The 16,490-nt window shown below is 32.2% G+C and overlaps 1 protein-coding gene across 1 annotated transcript; it reads left to right on the top strand.

The window, feature by feature from the left end:
• Positions 1 to 81: 81 nt before the first annotated feature.
• On the top strand, positions 82 to 15,946 carry LOC117322044 (cyclic AMP-dependent transcription factor ATF-6 beta-like). The gene is made up of 14 exons (XM_033876767.1): positions 82 to 243; positions 4,468 to 4,559; positions 4,958 to 5,072; positions 5,653 to 5,765; positions 6,062 to 6,371; positions 6,587 to 6,768; positions 7,580 to 7,657; positions 7,932 to 8,039; positions 8,707 to 8,810; positions 9,275 to 9,535; positions 9,926 to 10,072; positions 10,282 to 10,387; positions 10,651 to 10,735; positions 11,348 to 15,946. The coding sequence occupies exons 1-14, from the start codon at positions 171 to 173 to the stop codon at positions 11,476 to 11,478; spliced, it is 1,905 nt and encodes a 634-aa protein (XP_033732658.1). The 5' UTR covers positions 82 to 170; the 3' UTR covers positions 11,479 to 15,946.
• The last annotated feature ends 544 nt before the right edge of the window (positions 15,947 to 16,490 follow it).

The following is a 16,490-nucleotide window of genomic DNA, read 5'->3' as shown; positions in this document are numbered from 1 at the left end:
TTTTGTTACAACCCACGGCTAGAACGTCCAACCTGTTCCGGTTAAATTTTGAACAGGAGGAATTCTGGGAAAATAGAAATATATACACGCGAAAAGGAAGATGTCTAAGAACATGAGATATATGTTATAAATTATTGTTTATAGGCCATTTCTCTTTGTTTTCTGAAAACATGAGCTTGAACATGGTCTCGGAAGTGGACAGGAGGTTCTACTCCAACAATTTGCTTTCAAATGAAGATTTAGGTAAGCTTCTTATGAAATACATGACCGGTCATGATAGTGTTGTTTATCGATTTTTCTCGATCGTCTTGTTTGTTTTTGATTGATTTTAACCTGCTCCATCATTACTTTATTACGATTGCGATGGCCATAGGGTATATATTAAAATATCATAATTTTCGAGGAACTCAACACTCTCCTAGCTGATTTACATCTTTAATGCCATCCTCCTCACCGGTACCCCACCCCCATTCCCCTTCTCCGTCCCTTCCGCCCCTCCTCTCCTCTACCCACTGTTTTGTTCATTACCAAGTGTGTATACGTATTGGTCATCGTACCCATTTGATTGTTTTTTGCAGTGCTTAATTTATAAAATACAAGTATAGGCTAATTGTCAGCAACCGAATTCCTTCATTATTTATACAAAGACCCCAAATTCGTCCGTTGTTGATGTAATGGAAAAGCTTACACTCAGGAAACTGTTTTTCAATTGACATTTAATGGGGTATGATTGTATGAATCTTTATTTTACAATAAAAATCTAAGAATTAATTTTAAAAAACAAACAGTTTTCACAGACACTTACATCATCTGATCATTGATCAAGTAACCCCATAAAAACAAAAAGGTTTTGATTATGTGAATGCATTTACAAAGATAGCTGCAGTCCACATAATTTTTTGAAATTAATATTTTCTTGAAATCTTCAATAACTTTCTCTAAATATCAATGATACAGTATAACTTATTGAACAAACAAATTGATTTTATAGTATACTTAATATAGATAAGCAAACACTGTAGTTTATTTTGTTGACATTATTGTAATTAACATCATTAATATTTATTAATTGTTTTATATTCATGTTTTAAATTTGATATCCAGATTATAGCATGCATATCAATTCTGATATATGTACATATTGTTACATGGATTTATGAAGCATCTGTATTTGAAAAAATTAAATCTTCTCCGAAAGGAGCATTGTACCAATATGTGTGTAACTTTGGTCTCCAGTATTACTTATCAAAATCTGTAAATATAATTTATTTAAAGCAAATATGTAAAATTCGATTGTCTGCACATAAGCTAAATATCGAGTGTGGCAGATATATCAGAATCGAAAGACAAAACAGATTATGTACATTATGTGACTTGAATGATGTCGAAGATGAGTTCCATTTCATTTTGAAATGCCCCTGTTATATTGACATAAGGATAAAATTGATTAAGAAATATTATGTAAGACATCCAAGCATGTATAAATTAATTCAACTTCTTACGTGTGAGAATTTGTCGGAAATAAGAAATCTTGGCAAGTATTTGTTACAAGCAAACAAAAGGAGATCTGAGCTGATTACTGCGACTTAGTGTTTACTCTCCACTGTATGTGATGGTGTGTGTGGCGGTGTGTGTGTGTGTGTGTGTGTGGCGGTGTGTGCGAGTGTGTGCGTACGCGTGTATAACTGTTGTTGTCTTTGTATTATGTTGTTCTGTATATATGTTATAACTGATAAGTCAGCTGACTTAAAGTAATAAAGAACTTGAACTTGAACTTGTATCAGTATAATATAACGTAATATATTGTAATTTATTTCTGTACATGTATTATTAATATTCTTAAATATAATAGATAATATAAAACAAATCCTGAAAATCTATTATATAAAACTAAGTTAATAGAATACCAGAATGAATTTTTAAGAAAAAATTATTTTACAACAGCCTTTCAAAGTTTATTTGATTTCAAAATAGTTTCCACTGCCTTTAATAATTTAATTCAGTAATTAATTGCAGAGAATAATTTAAATCTGAAGGGTCAAAGCATACATTTGTATGTGTGTTGAATACATGCAGACATTTCTTTTCAAGCAAAATTTAAAAGATTCCAATATAATTTTGGGGGTGAGTCCATGTTTAAACAATACTTTGAAGCTAAAAATGTTAAGTGAACACCACTCTATAGCTACCACTGTCAGTTACTAAACTTTATTTATTGTAATGGGATTAACAATGTCTGACAGAGATGGAATCTCTTAAAAATGTCCACACAACTAAAAACTTTATCCTAAGGTGACTTGAACTGTCAAAGTATCAGAATGTATTGGTGAAATGTATGTAAATTATTCCAAATTCTCGGTCTGTTAAGTGGGACATGTAGATTGTACCTGAGGGTAAACGTAGACTGCTGAACAGAAACATCCACTGATTATATCCATGATTTGTTCTATAATGTTTATGTTACATTGAATTGGCTTGCAGGCATATATATTAGTTGCTCTGCTATAAAAGGCCAGATACATCTTTATACCTATTTGTATATAATTATTTAAATAACTAAAGGCTTGGAGGGGGTATATGTAGTGTTGTATTAGAATATATAAAATTAAAGAACATAAAATCAAGTTTGGTACAATTATTATCGGTACATAAAACTTCACGTATACATTTAGTATACAAAATTTACATTACCCAGGGTATAAATATATCAGCAGTCTGTTTTACAGTTTTCTCTGATTTGTAGTTGTTTTTCTCATAATATAAACTTATTTATAAAATATTTGTTATTAAAAAAAAATATGTAATGTAGTATACCAAAACCAAGCTAGTGAAACACTTTATCATACAGTGTTACCATATATATACTTAACATTAATAGCAGTATTATTTAGGACAACTTATAGAAATATTAGATTATTAGGAATATCATAATAGTTTGTTAAAAGATAAAGTAACATGATCAATTATATAAAATCAATGTCCAGATTTCTCTTTGGCCTTTAATTATAATAAGTGTTCTTTTAATTTATTGTGCATGCACCCGCTGTCCTTTTCCCCCAACATTTACAAATTGAAGTCTGAATTCTCCAAATTTGTGGTTTGCATATCAGCAGTACTCAGTAACTGTTGTTGTGAGTGTTTCTTGTTGATTATTTATTTATCTAGGACACAGCTTTCAAAGGGCTTTAAAAAATATTGATTGCTTTCACTTGAATTTTATACCTGGTAGATATATATAGACTACATTTGTATTGATTTTTGTTCACAGCGTGTATGTAAGATTTATATGATACAGCTGTAACATCCAATACTGCTACCACTTATCTAAATACTGACATATCATCTAGCTTCTGAACCGTATGTACCTGTTCAGACTTGTGTACACAAACAGGGAAGTTCTTCTTTGTTGCAGTACATATTCTCATATATCAAATTTAAATACTTCCTGGATTATTTGGAGTGTTGGAAATAAATACAGTGTGTCGATGAAAAAACAATATATCAGTTGTGTATGCTTTTATGATGTTTGAATTGTATGTTTGATTTCAAAAATTGCCATTCATCGTACTGTGAGTGTCGCGCGTCTGTAACTGTTATATGTTACATATATGTCATTGAGAACATTACTATTGATCATGATCAATTCATACATGGCAGACAAACCTCGCAGGTCTATTATGACCTATTCTAATCTCCTTTTGTCCATCACCATCCGTCACTAGTCGTGATCGTCCGTCCATAAACAATTTACATTTTCGACTTCTCTGAAACCACTATTCCAATTTCAATGAAATTTTGCAGAACCCTTCCATGGCCAAAAGGTCTACCAAAATTGTGAATTAATTTATATTATATACCTAGTCACTAAGTGCCTACCCCATACCAGAGTCTATAAAAATGGTTAATTAGTTATTTATCTGCAATTAATACTCAGTCAGCATTTTTGTAGTTGAATGACTGGTTCGCCCATTGTCAGTACTATCAGTCCCCTGGGTCTTTAATCTACATGTTTTCTCTGCAATTTTCTGAAGGAATATACAGTATTCAAACTTAAATTTCAAGATCACTTTAAAGTTTATATTAGACTTTACAAAGAATTTGAATCTTAAATGAATGTAGTATCATCATCAGCATTAAATGCATATGTTCCTGGCCATGGTGTAGGCTGTCATTTTGCTATGGTTCATCATATGCACAAATATTGTAATAACCTTGAGCATGTATAGTACTTCAAATATATGTACATGTTGTATATGTTACTAATTGAATGTCTGAAAGAATCTTTGACAATTTAAATGTACATGTACCAGAAAATTAAACAACAACCACAAATATATATAGACAAAGCTTTTATGTTTTATCCTTTAATTTTCCATCCTTTGTGTATACAGATGCTTCCAATACATCAATACTATCATTTCATGAATCTGAAGTTCACTATGATAAATTGGTGTATAATTGTTACAGAAGCTGACATGGATCTGTCCGAGATACTGGGAATGGATACAGCGCTGAGTCCAGAGGACTTGGTCCGAGATTTCCCGGATGACTTTCCAACTGTAAGTTTTACTAAAGGATTATATACTTGTACTTATTGAATATGATTTGTTTAATCTTTTAAGCACTATACAAATTTAGTCTTGACAATGTAGAGCTGATTCTTTGAATTTAACACGGTAACACTGTTAAGATAAGAATGTATTCCATGAATCTGCTTTGAGATTTACCACATTTAAAATATAATTATGTTTATATCTTTTAGTATTACTCTTGAGTACTAAATAAACACGTTATTTCATTTATTTTTTACTATATATTTTTGTTTACCAGTGCAAGCATGTGAGACATACAATTTTTTCAGGATAATAGTTGGCATCACATCTCATGAGTTTAAAACAATGTAAGATTTATGGAAAAGGCCATGCTTTTGAAATTAAACCTGCTTGTTTGTTTACAGCTGACTTTGGATGCCATAAATAATGACACGTTTACAGCATTTGCTGATTCATGTACAACATTCCATGATGATCTACAACAGGAGTTCAGTGACAGCTCGGACAGTGGGATTAGTGGTGAGTGTTTAGTACACAGTAGAATTAGTGGTGAGTCTAGATCTATACATATGACACAGTAGAATAAGTGGTGAGTGTACATGTATGACAGTAGAGTTAGTGGTGAGTGTATACGTATACGTATGGCACTGTAGAATTAGTGGTGAGTGTATGACACAGTAGAATTAGTGGTGAGTGTATGACAGTAGAATTAGTGGTGAGTTGGTGAGTCATAAAATGGATGAAGTGTTATATCATAATTATGGTAATATATACTAGAATTAGTGGTCAGCTCATCGAGCTGTAGAATTACGAGTGTGTTAATCACTTATATTAATGTAAACAGATAGTGGAATTAGTGATTTGATATTATTAATGTAGAAAGTTTATAAGTGGAATTAGTGATTTGATATTATTAATGTAGAAAGTTTATAAGATTATCATATGGTTTAATAAGTAGTTAGGTTGTCACACAGTGGATTTTTTTTAGATATTAAATACCAGTAACACAAAAATAATGACAAAATCACTATGTATTCATAGTATAAATGTTTTAAACAAAGAGTATCACATGCTCATGCCCAGAATATCTGTTTACCAGGTGTGACAGTGCAATATGAAAATCAGCCATCACCAGACCTCCTGATCAAACAGGAGCCTCTGTCTCCAGCATCATCCCTGTCCTCGGAGGGCTCTGACGGAATAGTGTCACAGGTAAGGCACTCATCTTTGTACACAGCACCACAGGGTTTTGTACCGTCTTTGACAGATTGGCAAATGGTGTAATAAATGTTTGTGAGCAGTCGTTATCATATATAACTATGATATTGACAATTTCTTTATTATTTATTAGAATGCCAAGATTATCCTGGTTCTTACATAATTATATATAATATAAATGTGAATCTTTGTAAAGAATATCAATATGTATTTTGACGAGGAACTTTGTGACATCAGCCATGGTTTTTAAGAAACTCCAGCATCAGTATCTTTGATGTCCTTCCTTGCAGTCACATAAGATATACACCGTTGATCAGGACCTTAAGATAGAAAGTCCACCATCATCTCCACAATCGATGATCCTGACAAGTCAGGGCCAAACCATTCCTCAATCATCCTTCACATACATTGGTGACCAGTCAGATATTGGGTCATCCGTGATCATCAACGCTCCGTCGAAAACTTGTAGCACAGTTCTCACTGGGTTTGATACATCCATCAACATCAACTCCATTCTGAATTCCAAAGTCAAGATTCAGCCCAAACCATTGTCGTCAGATAAAACTGCCACTGTACAGAAACCAGCTATCCCAAAGACAGGTACTGTACAACCTACTGAACATTTAATACCAGTTAAATTAAAAGAATAATGTTTAAAAAATATTTCATGTGTTAAAGAATTTATTTGCATAAAGTTTGGAAAACAGGATGATTTCATTATTAGTGACATTTTATACATTTATTTATGAATATACAATGAAAATGAATTTTTGTTTGTTGATAGTTAAATAATTACTGTGATGTCTTTTATTCAGAACCTGGGAAACCATTGGTGCTCACACCTGAAGAATTTAAGAGACTTACTTCACAAGGAGTTTTGAAATTCCAGCCTCCATCTACAAGCCAGAAAACCAAGGTGGAAATTCCTAAAGTTACTACAACAGTTATCTCACCACCTCAAATGACTGCCAGTCCCATAGTGCAAGTGGATCATGAGGTATACTATTTTAATAATCTTTAAAAAAAAAATTGTAATAAAAAAACATTGTACATGCTTAAAATCCTTAAAATCATGATAAGTTTCCAAGTAAAACCTTTGAATGAGATGTTAAATGTATTTAATCACCCAGAATACAGCTGAAAGCTGAGAAAGAAGTGTTAGGTGTATTTAGTCCCCAGAATACAACTGGAAGCTAAGAAAGAGATGTTAGATGTATTAAGTCCCCCCAGAATACAAATGAATGCTATGAAAGAGGTGTTAGATGTATTTAATCCCCAGAATATAGCTGGAAGCTAAGAAAGAGATATTGGTTGTATATTATCCCCCTGGAGCACTACAGAATGGGACTTAGGTTTTTACCCCATCTTCACATCAGTCTTCATAGCCATGCATCACATTGCCTTGGCAGATCTGATAGATTCGTTGACCTACAAATGCGAAATATTTTACTCGTAAACATGTCTTCAGATGTTGGAGTATTTCATACTGAAACCAGTTACCCCAGAATATACAGAGTTATCGCCCTTCGTTGATATTTCATGGTTTGATACCAAAGTTATCTGTTGTTTTGTGATAACATACAATAGATTGTCTCCCTTTAAATACAGTTATCAAATCTAAAACAGACTAAGATAACATACTTCAATGGAAATTAACTATCTGGGATCTATAGGTGAAGAACTGTAGCTAATCCTAAGAGAATGACACAATTCTGTCTGTAGTAAACCAGAAAGACAACAACCTGTATTTTATTTTCTGAAGCAAGATTTGATATATTTGACCTCATTCTGTAATATTCAATTTCCAGATGAAAAATGTGAAAAGACAGCAGAGGATGATCAAAAATAGAGAATCTGCTAGTTTGTCAAGAAAACGCAAGAAAGAAGTAAGTGTGATGTGTGTTACAGAAAAAATACTTAATAGTCATGTATATTTGTGTAAACAAAGCAATGATTTTACCTGTGTAGAAGTTGTGTTGTTTGTTTATTATGATATTTATCCTTATTAAGTATATATGTTATTTTGAGCATTACTTCACATTCAAATGCATGTCATCCAGTAAATCTTTGACCGTTTCAAAATTCTGTCCTGAAGAGGAAGCTATTCCTGCAAGTCGTATTATGTAATGTTAGATGACTAATGACTTGCCTTATTAACAGTATCTACAGACACTGGAGGAACAACTAAGCCAATATAATCAACTGAATCTAAAACTGCAGCAGGAGAATGAGGAGTTGAGACGAAGGCTGTGTATCATTCAAACAGAGGTAGGGGGAGCTATGATACTATAATATATACTGGCCATTATTATAATTAGAATTCATAAGGAGATGGACGTACAGGCTTCAGATTCTTAAGGTTACTCCATCATTTAAAATTCGTAATTGTGAAAGCCAAAAGGATTTCTTTAGTGTTGGGAAAACAAAGCTCATAGTGTATGGTATTTAGGGAACCGAGGAATTTTGAGTGCTGTTGGTATAATTTCATGAGGAAATAAAAAATAAAACGACAATAGAAAAAATGTTATTAGAATTGATATTTCGAAGACAAGTCTAAAAATTAGAAACAGTCATTTTAACCTGTGGTCGAATTTCAGCTACTTTATAACATGAAATGTTCGTGTGTACATTCTTTTGTGGTATGGAGCTTTGAAATTGTGTGGGCAAATCTTTCATGGTTAGCCCATGCAATAATAATATAACAATAATACATACAACAATATCATTAACTTACTTTTAAATCTACCTGACAACATTCATGCCACAGACAATTAGTGTCATATTTTAAGAACAATTTCAAAAAGATTTGTAGTTTTTATTCTCCAACATCATACACTTCGTACACATATATACACTCACTTCACAGATTCAACAAAACCAACCATCTCTCATTAGGTGAGATTGTCTCTTACATACATTTGTTTGTTTTCCCCAGAATGAGGAGCTGAAGGGTAAAGGCACTGGAATGGCCTCCCCTGCCAAGAAGATCTGCCTCATGGCTGTATTTGTTTTTTTCACACTCAATTTTGGCACATTCAGGTAAGACTTTGATGCTATAAAACAAAGATCGGTTTGATCATGTATTACTAATTAATCTTTCAAGCAGAAGAGTAATTTGAATCTTCTTGTATTTAGTCTTTTAGCACTTATAAGCCCTGAACTGAATGATTAGCTACCTTATATATAAATATATATTCTGTTAGATGGCTTTCACAACAACATTAAACAAATTGTGGTCAACACCATTGATAATAGTTAAATGATTCAGTTCATATGGGCCACATATTAACATGTTCATTGAAGTAGTCACCAACTACTACAAGGAGACCCTGCCTCAAAATGACCCTGACTGTTCACAGGGCGATAAAGCCAGCAAACAAATCTCATGTTTTAAATTTACTATCAACTTTCTGGTTCAGTTACTCATCTCCAAATCTACTTTAATGTTTTGGGTGTTAGATGTATGTATCTCAGCAATAAAGTTATATTTTCTTCCATTTCAGTAATCTGATATTAATGCCTCGTGCTACAAATCATAACTCCGATCTTAGTCCTGACTTGTTTGCTCACAAGGGCAGACAACTCCTTGCTGTACCAGAAGAAAAAGATACATTTTCAGTTGGAAGCTTCATGCCCGACTATCCATTTAGCAGACTAAAAAAGTTCATGGAAGAAAATCCTGAGCATGCCAAGGAAATCAACAACAAAACTCTCTATCAGCTATATACATGTCCATCATATTTCAACAAAACAGAGTCAATAAGGTGAGTTTAAACTTATATTTACATATAGTTTTGATCCTCATCCTCAATCTAGGGATTTTGATCACTGAGATTTGGGGAGAGCAGCTGACTAATCATTAGATGAATTATTTCTATAGAAGACAAGGCAGTCATTCCAACAGTACAGATAAAATTAGTCTTCAGGTTTTTTCCACAATGACAATATGGAGAACATAACCCCTTGAAATATCAAAGATGAATAATTCTGAGTTTTCTGACAAAAAAAATAATTTGTGTGACATATTTGTGCTAAAAGAAACTATATGTAGATTTTAAATTATGTAGCTGAAATTGAAGACAGACTTTTCAGAAAATCTGCTAGTGGTCGCTGTGGCTGTCGTGTAGTTTTATAAATTACCATTGCTATTGTAGACTTGCAGACCAGCTTTCTGGCTGGATGAAACGGCATGAACAGCAGAAAAAGAAGAAACCAAGAAAACCTGTCAGCAGGGAGAATCGCCCCATTACATCATCACACTCGCTGAGAGAACTCCGTCACATGAGAGAACAGCATTACAGGTACATCACAATCTAGTTATCTGCCAAAAATATCATATTTCTGAAACTAGACCACAGCTACTGTGTTTGCATATCATGTTCTAGATATCCTGCTATTTTTACCCGACAATTTGTATGTCACAACAGCAATTAGAAAATATACAGATGTATTTGAACTCTGACCTCTTGTTTACAAAAATAAAATGAGACATGTTTTTTGTTTCCGACAGGACACAGGAGAACCAGCTACAACTGTTCCAGGGCGACACTGTGAGAAATTTTTGGCAGTCTCTTCCACGCCGCAATGACACGTTTTACGTCCTCTCATTCAACTCGGTAAAACTTCATTCAATACAAGATTTGTATTTGAAGCTGAAATATATTGATAATTTCAATATTGCATGTATTTATCCCTTATATAGTAACTGTATAATATTACTATATTTAGAATAGTCACTTAATGATTGGATTCTTCCAGTGTTCTTTATGTGAATAATAAATTAGTGTTGGTTTAGATTTTTGTTGAAAATTCGATACATACTTTGAAAGTAATTAAGCTTACAAAAGTGTATTTTATCAAAAATAATTTTTTGTTTTAGGATTACTTCCTGATACCGGCAGTTGCTCACAATAAGACAATGAGACCAAGAATGTCACTTGTAATGCCAGCCACATCTCTCAATGGTAAGTCTCTGGAGCTGAGCTTTCTCTGTTTCTCTAGTCAGTAGATGTTTAACATTAGTTTCGCCTTTTCATCTGTAGGTGCTGTTTGTCCAACTGTTTTCTCTCTTAATTGACTCTCTTAAAAAAGTTTAGAAATGTTTTACAGAAAGGCACGCATTTATGCGATACGATTTTCACAAGTCAATCTCCCAAAATAGAACAAGGATATGCAATTTTTATCGTTTTATGTAGTAGTTTTACCGAAAATGTTGAAATGTATTCACTAGATGTTTTCAAGATGCATACGATTTGAGAAATGCATAACGCTAGCGAAATGTGAAGGCTAAATGAACATGAACTTACTCCAGGTCAATATATTTATGTTTATATACACAAAAGGGCCCTTAATGGTTTGGTCATTTTTACCAAAGCTATATCACATTGGTTTTATTCTTTAAACAGCCATATTAAGTTTGTGTTGGATGACAATGGGATTTAAAAATCTTTTATTCTAGAAAGTTATTTCCATTGAGTATATATATAACAATAAGCTAAGAAGGATAAAGGGAAAAATTCATGAAAAGTTAAATTGATAAATAAATTTAATGAATATCTTTTTTCTTTTTTTTTTAGAAACCATGCAGCCTCCAGCTGGAAATATTGGTATGATGCAAATAGATTGTGAAGTCCTAAACACTCAGCTCATCCACGTCCACAAGTCGGCACTACCGAGACACAATACATCGGAGTCATTCTTCCCGTGATCAATGTTTCATATTATATAAAGGACATGTGCTAATGTCTGTTTGTATCTCAGAATGGAGTACAGAAAAAAATGATCTCAATTTGTGTGGAAGGACCGCAGATGGTCTTGAACAGTAAAACTCAAGGATACAGAAGGAATCGTAAAGAGATTAGGGGCTAACTTAAAGACTTGGAATCAAGATATTATTGAAATCTGTATCAGTTATATTGAATTACTTTCAATATATCAGCAGTTTTCCCCCAGAACTTATTCATTATATTTGTCTGCCTGACTGAAATTGTCTGACATTCTTTCACTTTAAAATATGCACATTTTTGTTGAGCATCAGTCAATGTGTATTGCGGTATTCAGTGCACAATATAATACACTGTACTAGTAACTATTGTGCAATTCAACTTGATTGGCACTTTTTTTATGACTAAACATATACATCAAGGCTAATCATGCTGAAAAGTTCTAGCAATTTATGTCCTGATAAATTTTATAAATTTCCTTCTTGGCATTTAATATGTGAATCTCATTGTTCCCGATTAATTTTGTAGTTCAAGTATAAAAATACAAAAAGAATAAGGAATTTCACAATAGTATGTAGGAATAATTGTTTACTTTTTCAAAATAAAAATAAATTCAGTAAGTCAATGCCTTCGAGAAATATTAGCATAACACACTTTTTTACAGTTTAACTGAAATGATTATGTAACTTTGTCTCCTAATCACTAAAATTGTCTGCATGAGAGCATCTCAGTTCTTTAATTGTAAAACTCATTTTAGATTTAGATGAGTTATTAAACTTTTTATGAAATCCATAATATTTAGTGAATTTGATAACTTTACAATTTATGATAGACCACGATTTATTTTATTATTTTTTTATGTGCTGTGCTTTGCACAGCTACCTCTAGGAATCATGGGCAAGGTCAACGAGGACCAAATCATTTGGAATCATGATCAAGATCAATTAATATATGGAAAGAAAAAAATACAGTAAATTGAATGAACGACTATTAAAACCTGGGAACAAGTTTAACAGCATTTTACTGGAATCTTGCAGGGAAATAATGGCAATGTGGGTTAACAAAAAAATGTGATGGATATTTAAAACACCAAGATGAACCAATATCAGAATTAAATGTAATCATAGTATGCCAATAATTCTTCACCCTTCAGCAGAACGTTGATGCAACCACTGCCTTTTCAAAGTCAATGAAATTCCTCAAAATGACCTCATCATCATCAGCAAAATATCCAGGTATGTACAAACTAAAACCTTGCTTCTATTGCCGGCCATTTTTTATTAATGTACATAATGTATATTTTTTTTCCAATAAGGCATATTTAACACTGCTGATGAATATCCTACAAATTAACAAATGCTTTGTTAATGAAATATTTAACTGTTGATTTTCAAATACATGATTCATGTATTACCTGACCTTAAGCGGCATTACCAATAAAAAGTCATTTTCATAGATACACATTTGATTGTAAATATCTCACTTCCACATTCCAGTAAGATTGTTTTATAAGGAATTAATTGTGCTGTGTGAATGAAAAAATTGTTTATTGTGCAAATCATTCATTTATAACTTTTTAAACTTACATCTTTTTCATATGTTCATTCATTGTTTGGTATATAGAAACGTTTGCATTAAGTGATCACTAATGGCATTGGTCACTGAAGTTGTTGACTGACTTGTCGGTATACATGTACTAGCTGGGGTGTAACGTTTTAGAAAATACTTCTGAGCCTGCCCCTGTGGAAAGGGCAAGGAGAGCTTTTCACAGCTTCCGAAGACATATGTCTTGCGATAAGAAAGCTCTTTGAACGTAGCCTTTCATATATGCATTCAAATCAAGATGGTGCCTTACATGACAACTAAGTTCTTGTATTCTCTTTATCCAGTCATCATCTGTATATTTTTCTTCAGTTAAGCTAAATGTTTTGTATTTAAGGTTTAAAAAAACTTTTAAATATAAAAGATGTTTTCTGATATATATATACCTTAAATATAAGTACATGTGTGTTTTGCATAGAGAGCGTAACAATTACTCTCGACTTAGATACGGTTGTGTACTGTAGTTTTTTTTACCACATTATGGAGTGACATCCCAACAACAGATGACATCAGATTAAGGAGTTACAAACTGAATGAAAATATAAAGACCGAAATGAAAATAAAACAAGCATTAAAATGAAATTGAATTAATGTATTGTACAAAAATATTAACCTATCCAATTAATCAGATAAACTTTTGTTCAAATTTACTCAATTTACCACTTTGAATTGTTCCATAACTAACGGAAAATAGATATGTGTGATATATATTATGACACTTTTACTTGGTAGAAGATGTAGAATTTTTCGTGGGACACATGGCAGAGCACATGCCCAAGGCAGCAGGTTATAGTATCATAATTTATTTATCATTTACTCATCATTATATATAACATTATAATAAGTAGTTACAAATTTATATTCTTACTCTAGCATTTTTTCAGATTCCTATATATTTTATGTTATTTGTTTTATGAGAGAATTGAAACTGTTTGTTAGCGATAGTATGTTGACCGTTACATGTATATTATAGTTAAGTAAATGTGGCCGAGTATGTTGACCGTTACATGTATATTATCAGTAAGTATAGGTGGATGGTACTTGTACCTATTTGGGGAAAAAACATGTAAATACAATAGTGTCTTTGTGATTGGTGCATGTACATTATGAATTTTGTGTTTCATACTTTTCATTTCATTTCACAAAGATTTTTTTGGTAAAGTGTGTTTCACACATGTATCCTAAAATAACAAGTTTCCATGTATTACATGTTTTCAAATGTGGTCATGTGCTAGCTGGTCAAATAACTTTGTAAAGTACAAATAAGTTTTCAGATCCAAAACAAAATCCAAAGTCAATTCATAAACTTTTGTTTATTGATGAAAGTCCTAAACTAAGTGAATAAATCTTACTTAAAAAATCACTGATATTTACATTTTTTTTAAAGTGATTATTGAAGATGTATAACTTTGATACGATTTAAGAATTTAACATAAGAATAACTTACAATGATTGTTTTTAATCGTAATTAGTGCTGACCAATGATTTTATATGATTCAATCTTGACACTCATCCAAAGAGGCCATTTTGTTTTGAAATAACGACTGTTGTTGTGATGTAGATTATTAATGGATGCATTTTGATTATAAGAATATATAATTAATGATTTATTGAGATTTCCACTTTTATTGTTATGTTAATGTATGGTTTTGTCTCTGGAAATGTTTTGTGTAAAATATTTTTGTCTGAAATGATTTCCTCAATTATAAATTATGTACATATTTGCAATACTTTGCAGAGGTGTCAGTTGTAATCACTTGGTTTGTAGATATGTGTAAATAAAAATTTACATAATACAAATAAGGGTTGAAGGTACTGAATATCACTTTGTAATTCACCAATCGAATATTAATCAAGACAAGACCTCAGTAAAATCATTATCATTGATAGATGTGCTATTTAAAATTGCTGAAGTAATGGTGCAATTTACTCTTTCTAATTGCTTATAAGACCTATCGAAAATTACATTGATTAAACATCTAAGCTATTTGTATGTTTTGGACAATTATGTATATTCTTTATTTGGGAGATTTTATCTTTGTGATAAATGGGTGCAATCTTAGTTACCAGATAGTAATATATTGTGATTTGTAGTGTGTAGTATCTAGCATTTCTGTTTTTAACAGACGGTTATTTGACCACCTTCGTTTTTATTTGACACTATTAAACAGATTATACATTAGAAGCAATAGTTTGGGGATAACACCACCTTCTAAATCCAAGGGTTTGATTTCAATATGCTTAATATTTCTGCATCTGTTGGTTTATCCAGGGATAAAAACCTGACCATTTATACTATGCCGATGTTTATAATTTATTTATTGAGCATTGCGAAAGTGCTACACACAAATAAAATCTTGTCAGTATTCCTTTAATTTTGATCAAAGATTTCACAGTAATGCCTGATTCAGTTAGATTTCTAGTAACTTGCATCACATAGATCTCATAACACTCATATCTAGATCAGCACAAAGCTACCTTTTCTTAAATTACATCTAACTACACACCCTTAACCGTCTCAACATAGGTTTATTGAGAGCAGAACTCTTGGATTTAGGAGTTGGGAGAACCTCAGATGTGACACAACAGGATTTAAATTATTTATATTAAAGAAAGCCCATTAAAGATTAATTAAATTGTATATAAAATCATGGTGAAACTATTGCCATCGTTGCCCAAGTTGAATTAGGTTTTCATTGAAACTTATGTGAAAATGTGGCACAAAATGTCAGTAGAAAATGTTTAAATTGTGATGTTGGATCGTATTGTAAATGTAGTAACATGTGGGTAACGTGAGTTGTTATGGACATGTGAAATAAACATTTTTTAACTTTTCGTACTGAAAAATAACTTTGTTGTTGTTTTTAACTCGCATTGTAGGAAGTGCCAATGACCTTGTGGTAAGGTGTTAGCATCCATCATCCAGCCTCTTTACAATCATCTTTCAACATTTTTGTTTTGAACAACTTCTAGAAAAGTTCTAGAACCTGGATGCTGTTATTTGGCCAATAGGTAGATGAGATTGAGAGCTATATGATTCATCATTTAGTGACTACTAGGGGTGCCTTCAAGGTCACAGGATTCAAATAATTGATAACGAGGAAAGCCCTCTTCTCTCCCTGTGCAAAAGTTAAAGATTTGAGAGGGCTTATTTGCTTACTATTTTTAGCTCACCATCATCAGATCAGAAAACAACATGGTTGACAGGCAACCATCTTAGATTTTGACAATTGAAGAATATTATCATTATTTCGAAGAAAGTACTGAATGGATCTTTCTTGAATTTCATATGTAAGTTTCCCTTGGTTCCCTAGTTATGCATATTGCATCTTGGGACCGATTGGAAAACAACATGGCCAACAGGTGGCCATCTTGGATTTTGACAATTGAAGTT

This window comes from Pecten maximus, chromosome 2, assembly GCF_902652985.1.
Source record: "Pecten maximus chromosome 2, xPecMax1.1, whole genome shotgun sequence".
Taxonomy (NCBI): Eukaryota; Metazoa; Mollusca; class Bivalvia; order Pectinida; family Pectinidae; genus Pecten; species Pecten maximus.
The sequence above is the reverse complement of the archived record's forward strand: the minus strand, read 5'-3'. Positions and strand labels throughout refer to the sequence as shown.

Excerpts from the sequence above, each read along its gene's own strand:
- LOC117322044 (XM_033876767.1), top strand. The coding sequence starts at position 171 with ATGAGCTTGAACATGGTCTCGGAAGTGGACAGGAGGTTCTACTCCAAC. Across the intron at positions 8,040-8,706 it reads TGTGTATCATTCAAACAGAG|AATGAGGAGCTGAAGGGTAA; the intron begins GTAGGGGGAGCT and ends TGTTTTCCCCAG. Across the intron at positions 10,388-10,650 it reads ACGTCCTCTCATTCAACTCG|GATTACTTCCTGATACCGGC; the intron begins GTAAAACTTCAT and ends TTTTTGTTTTAG.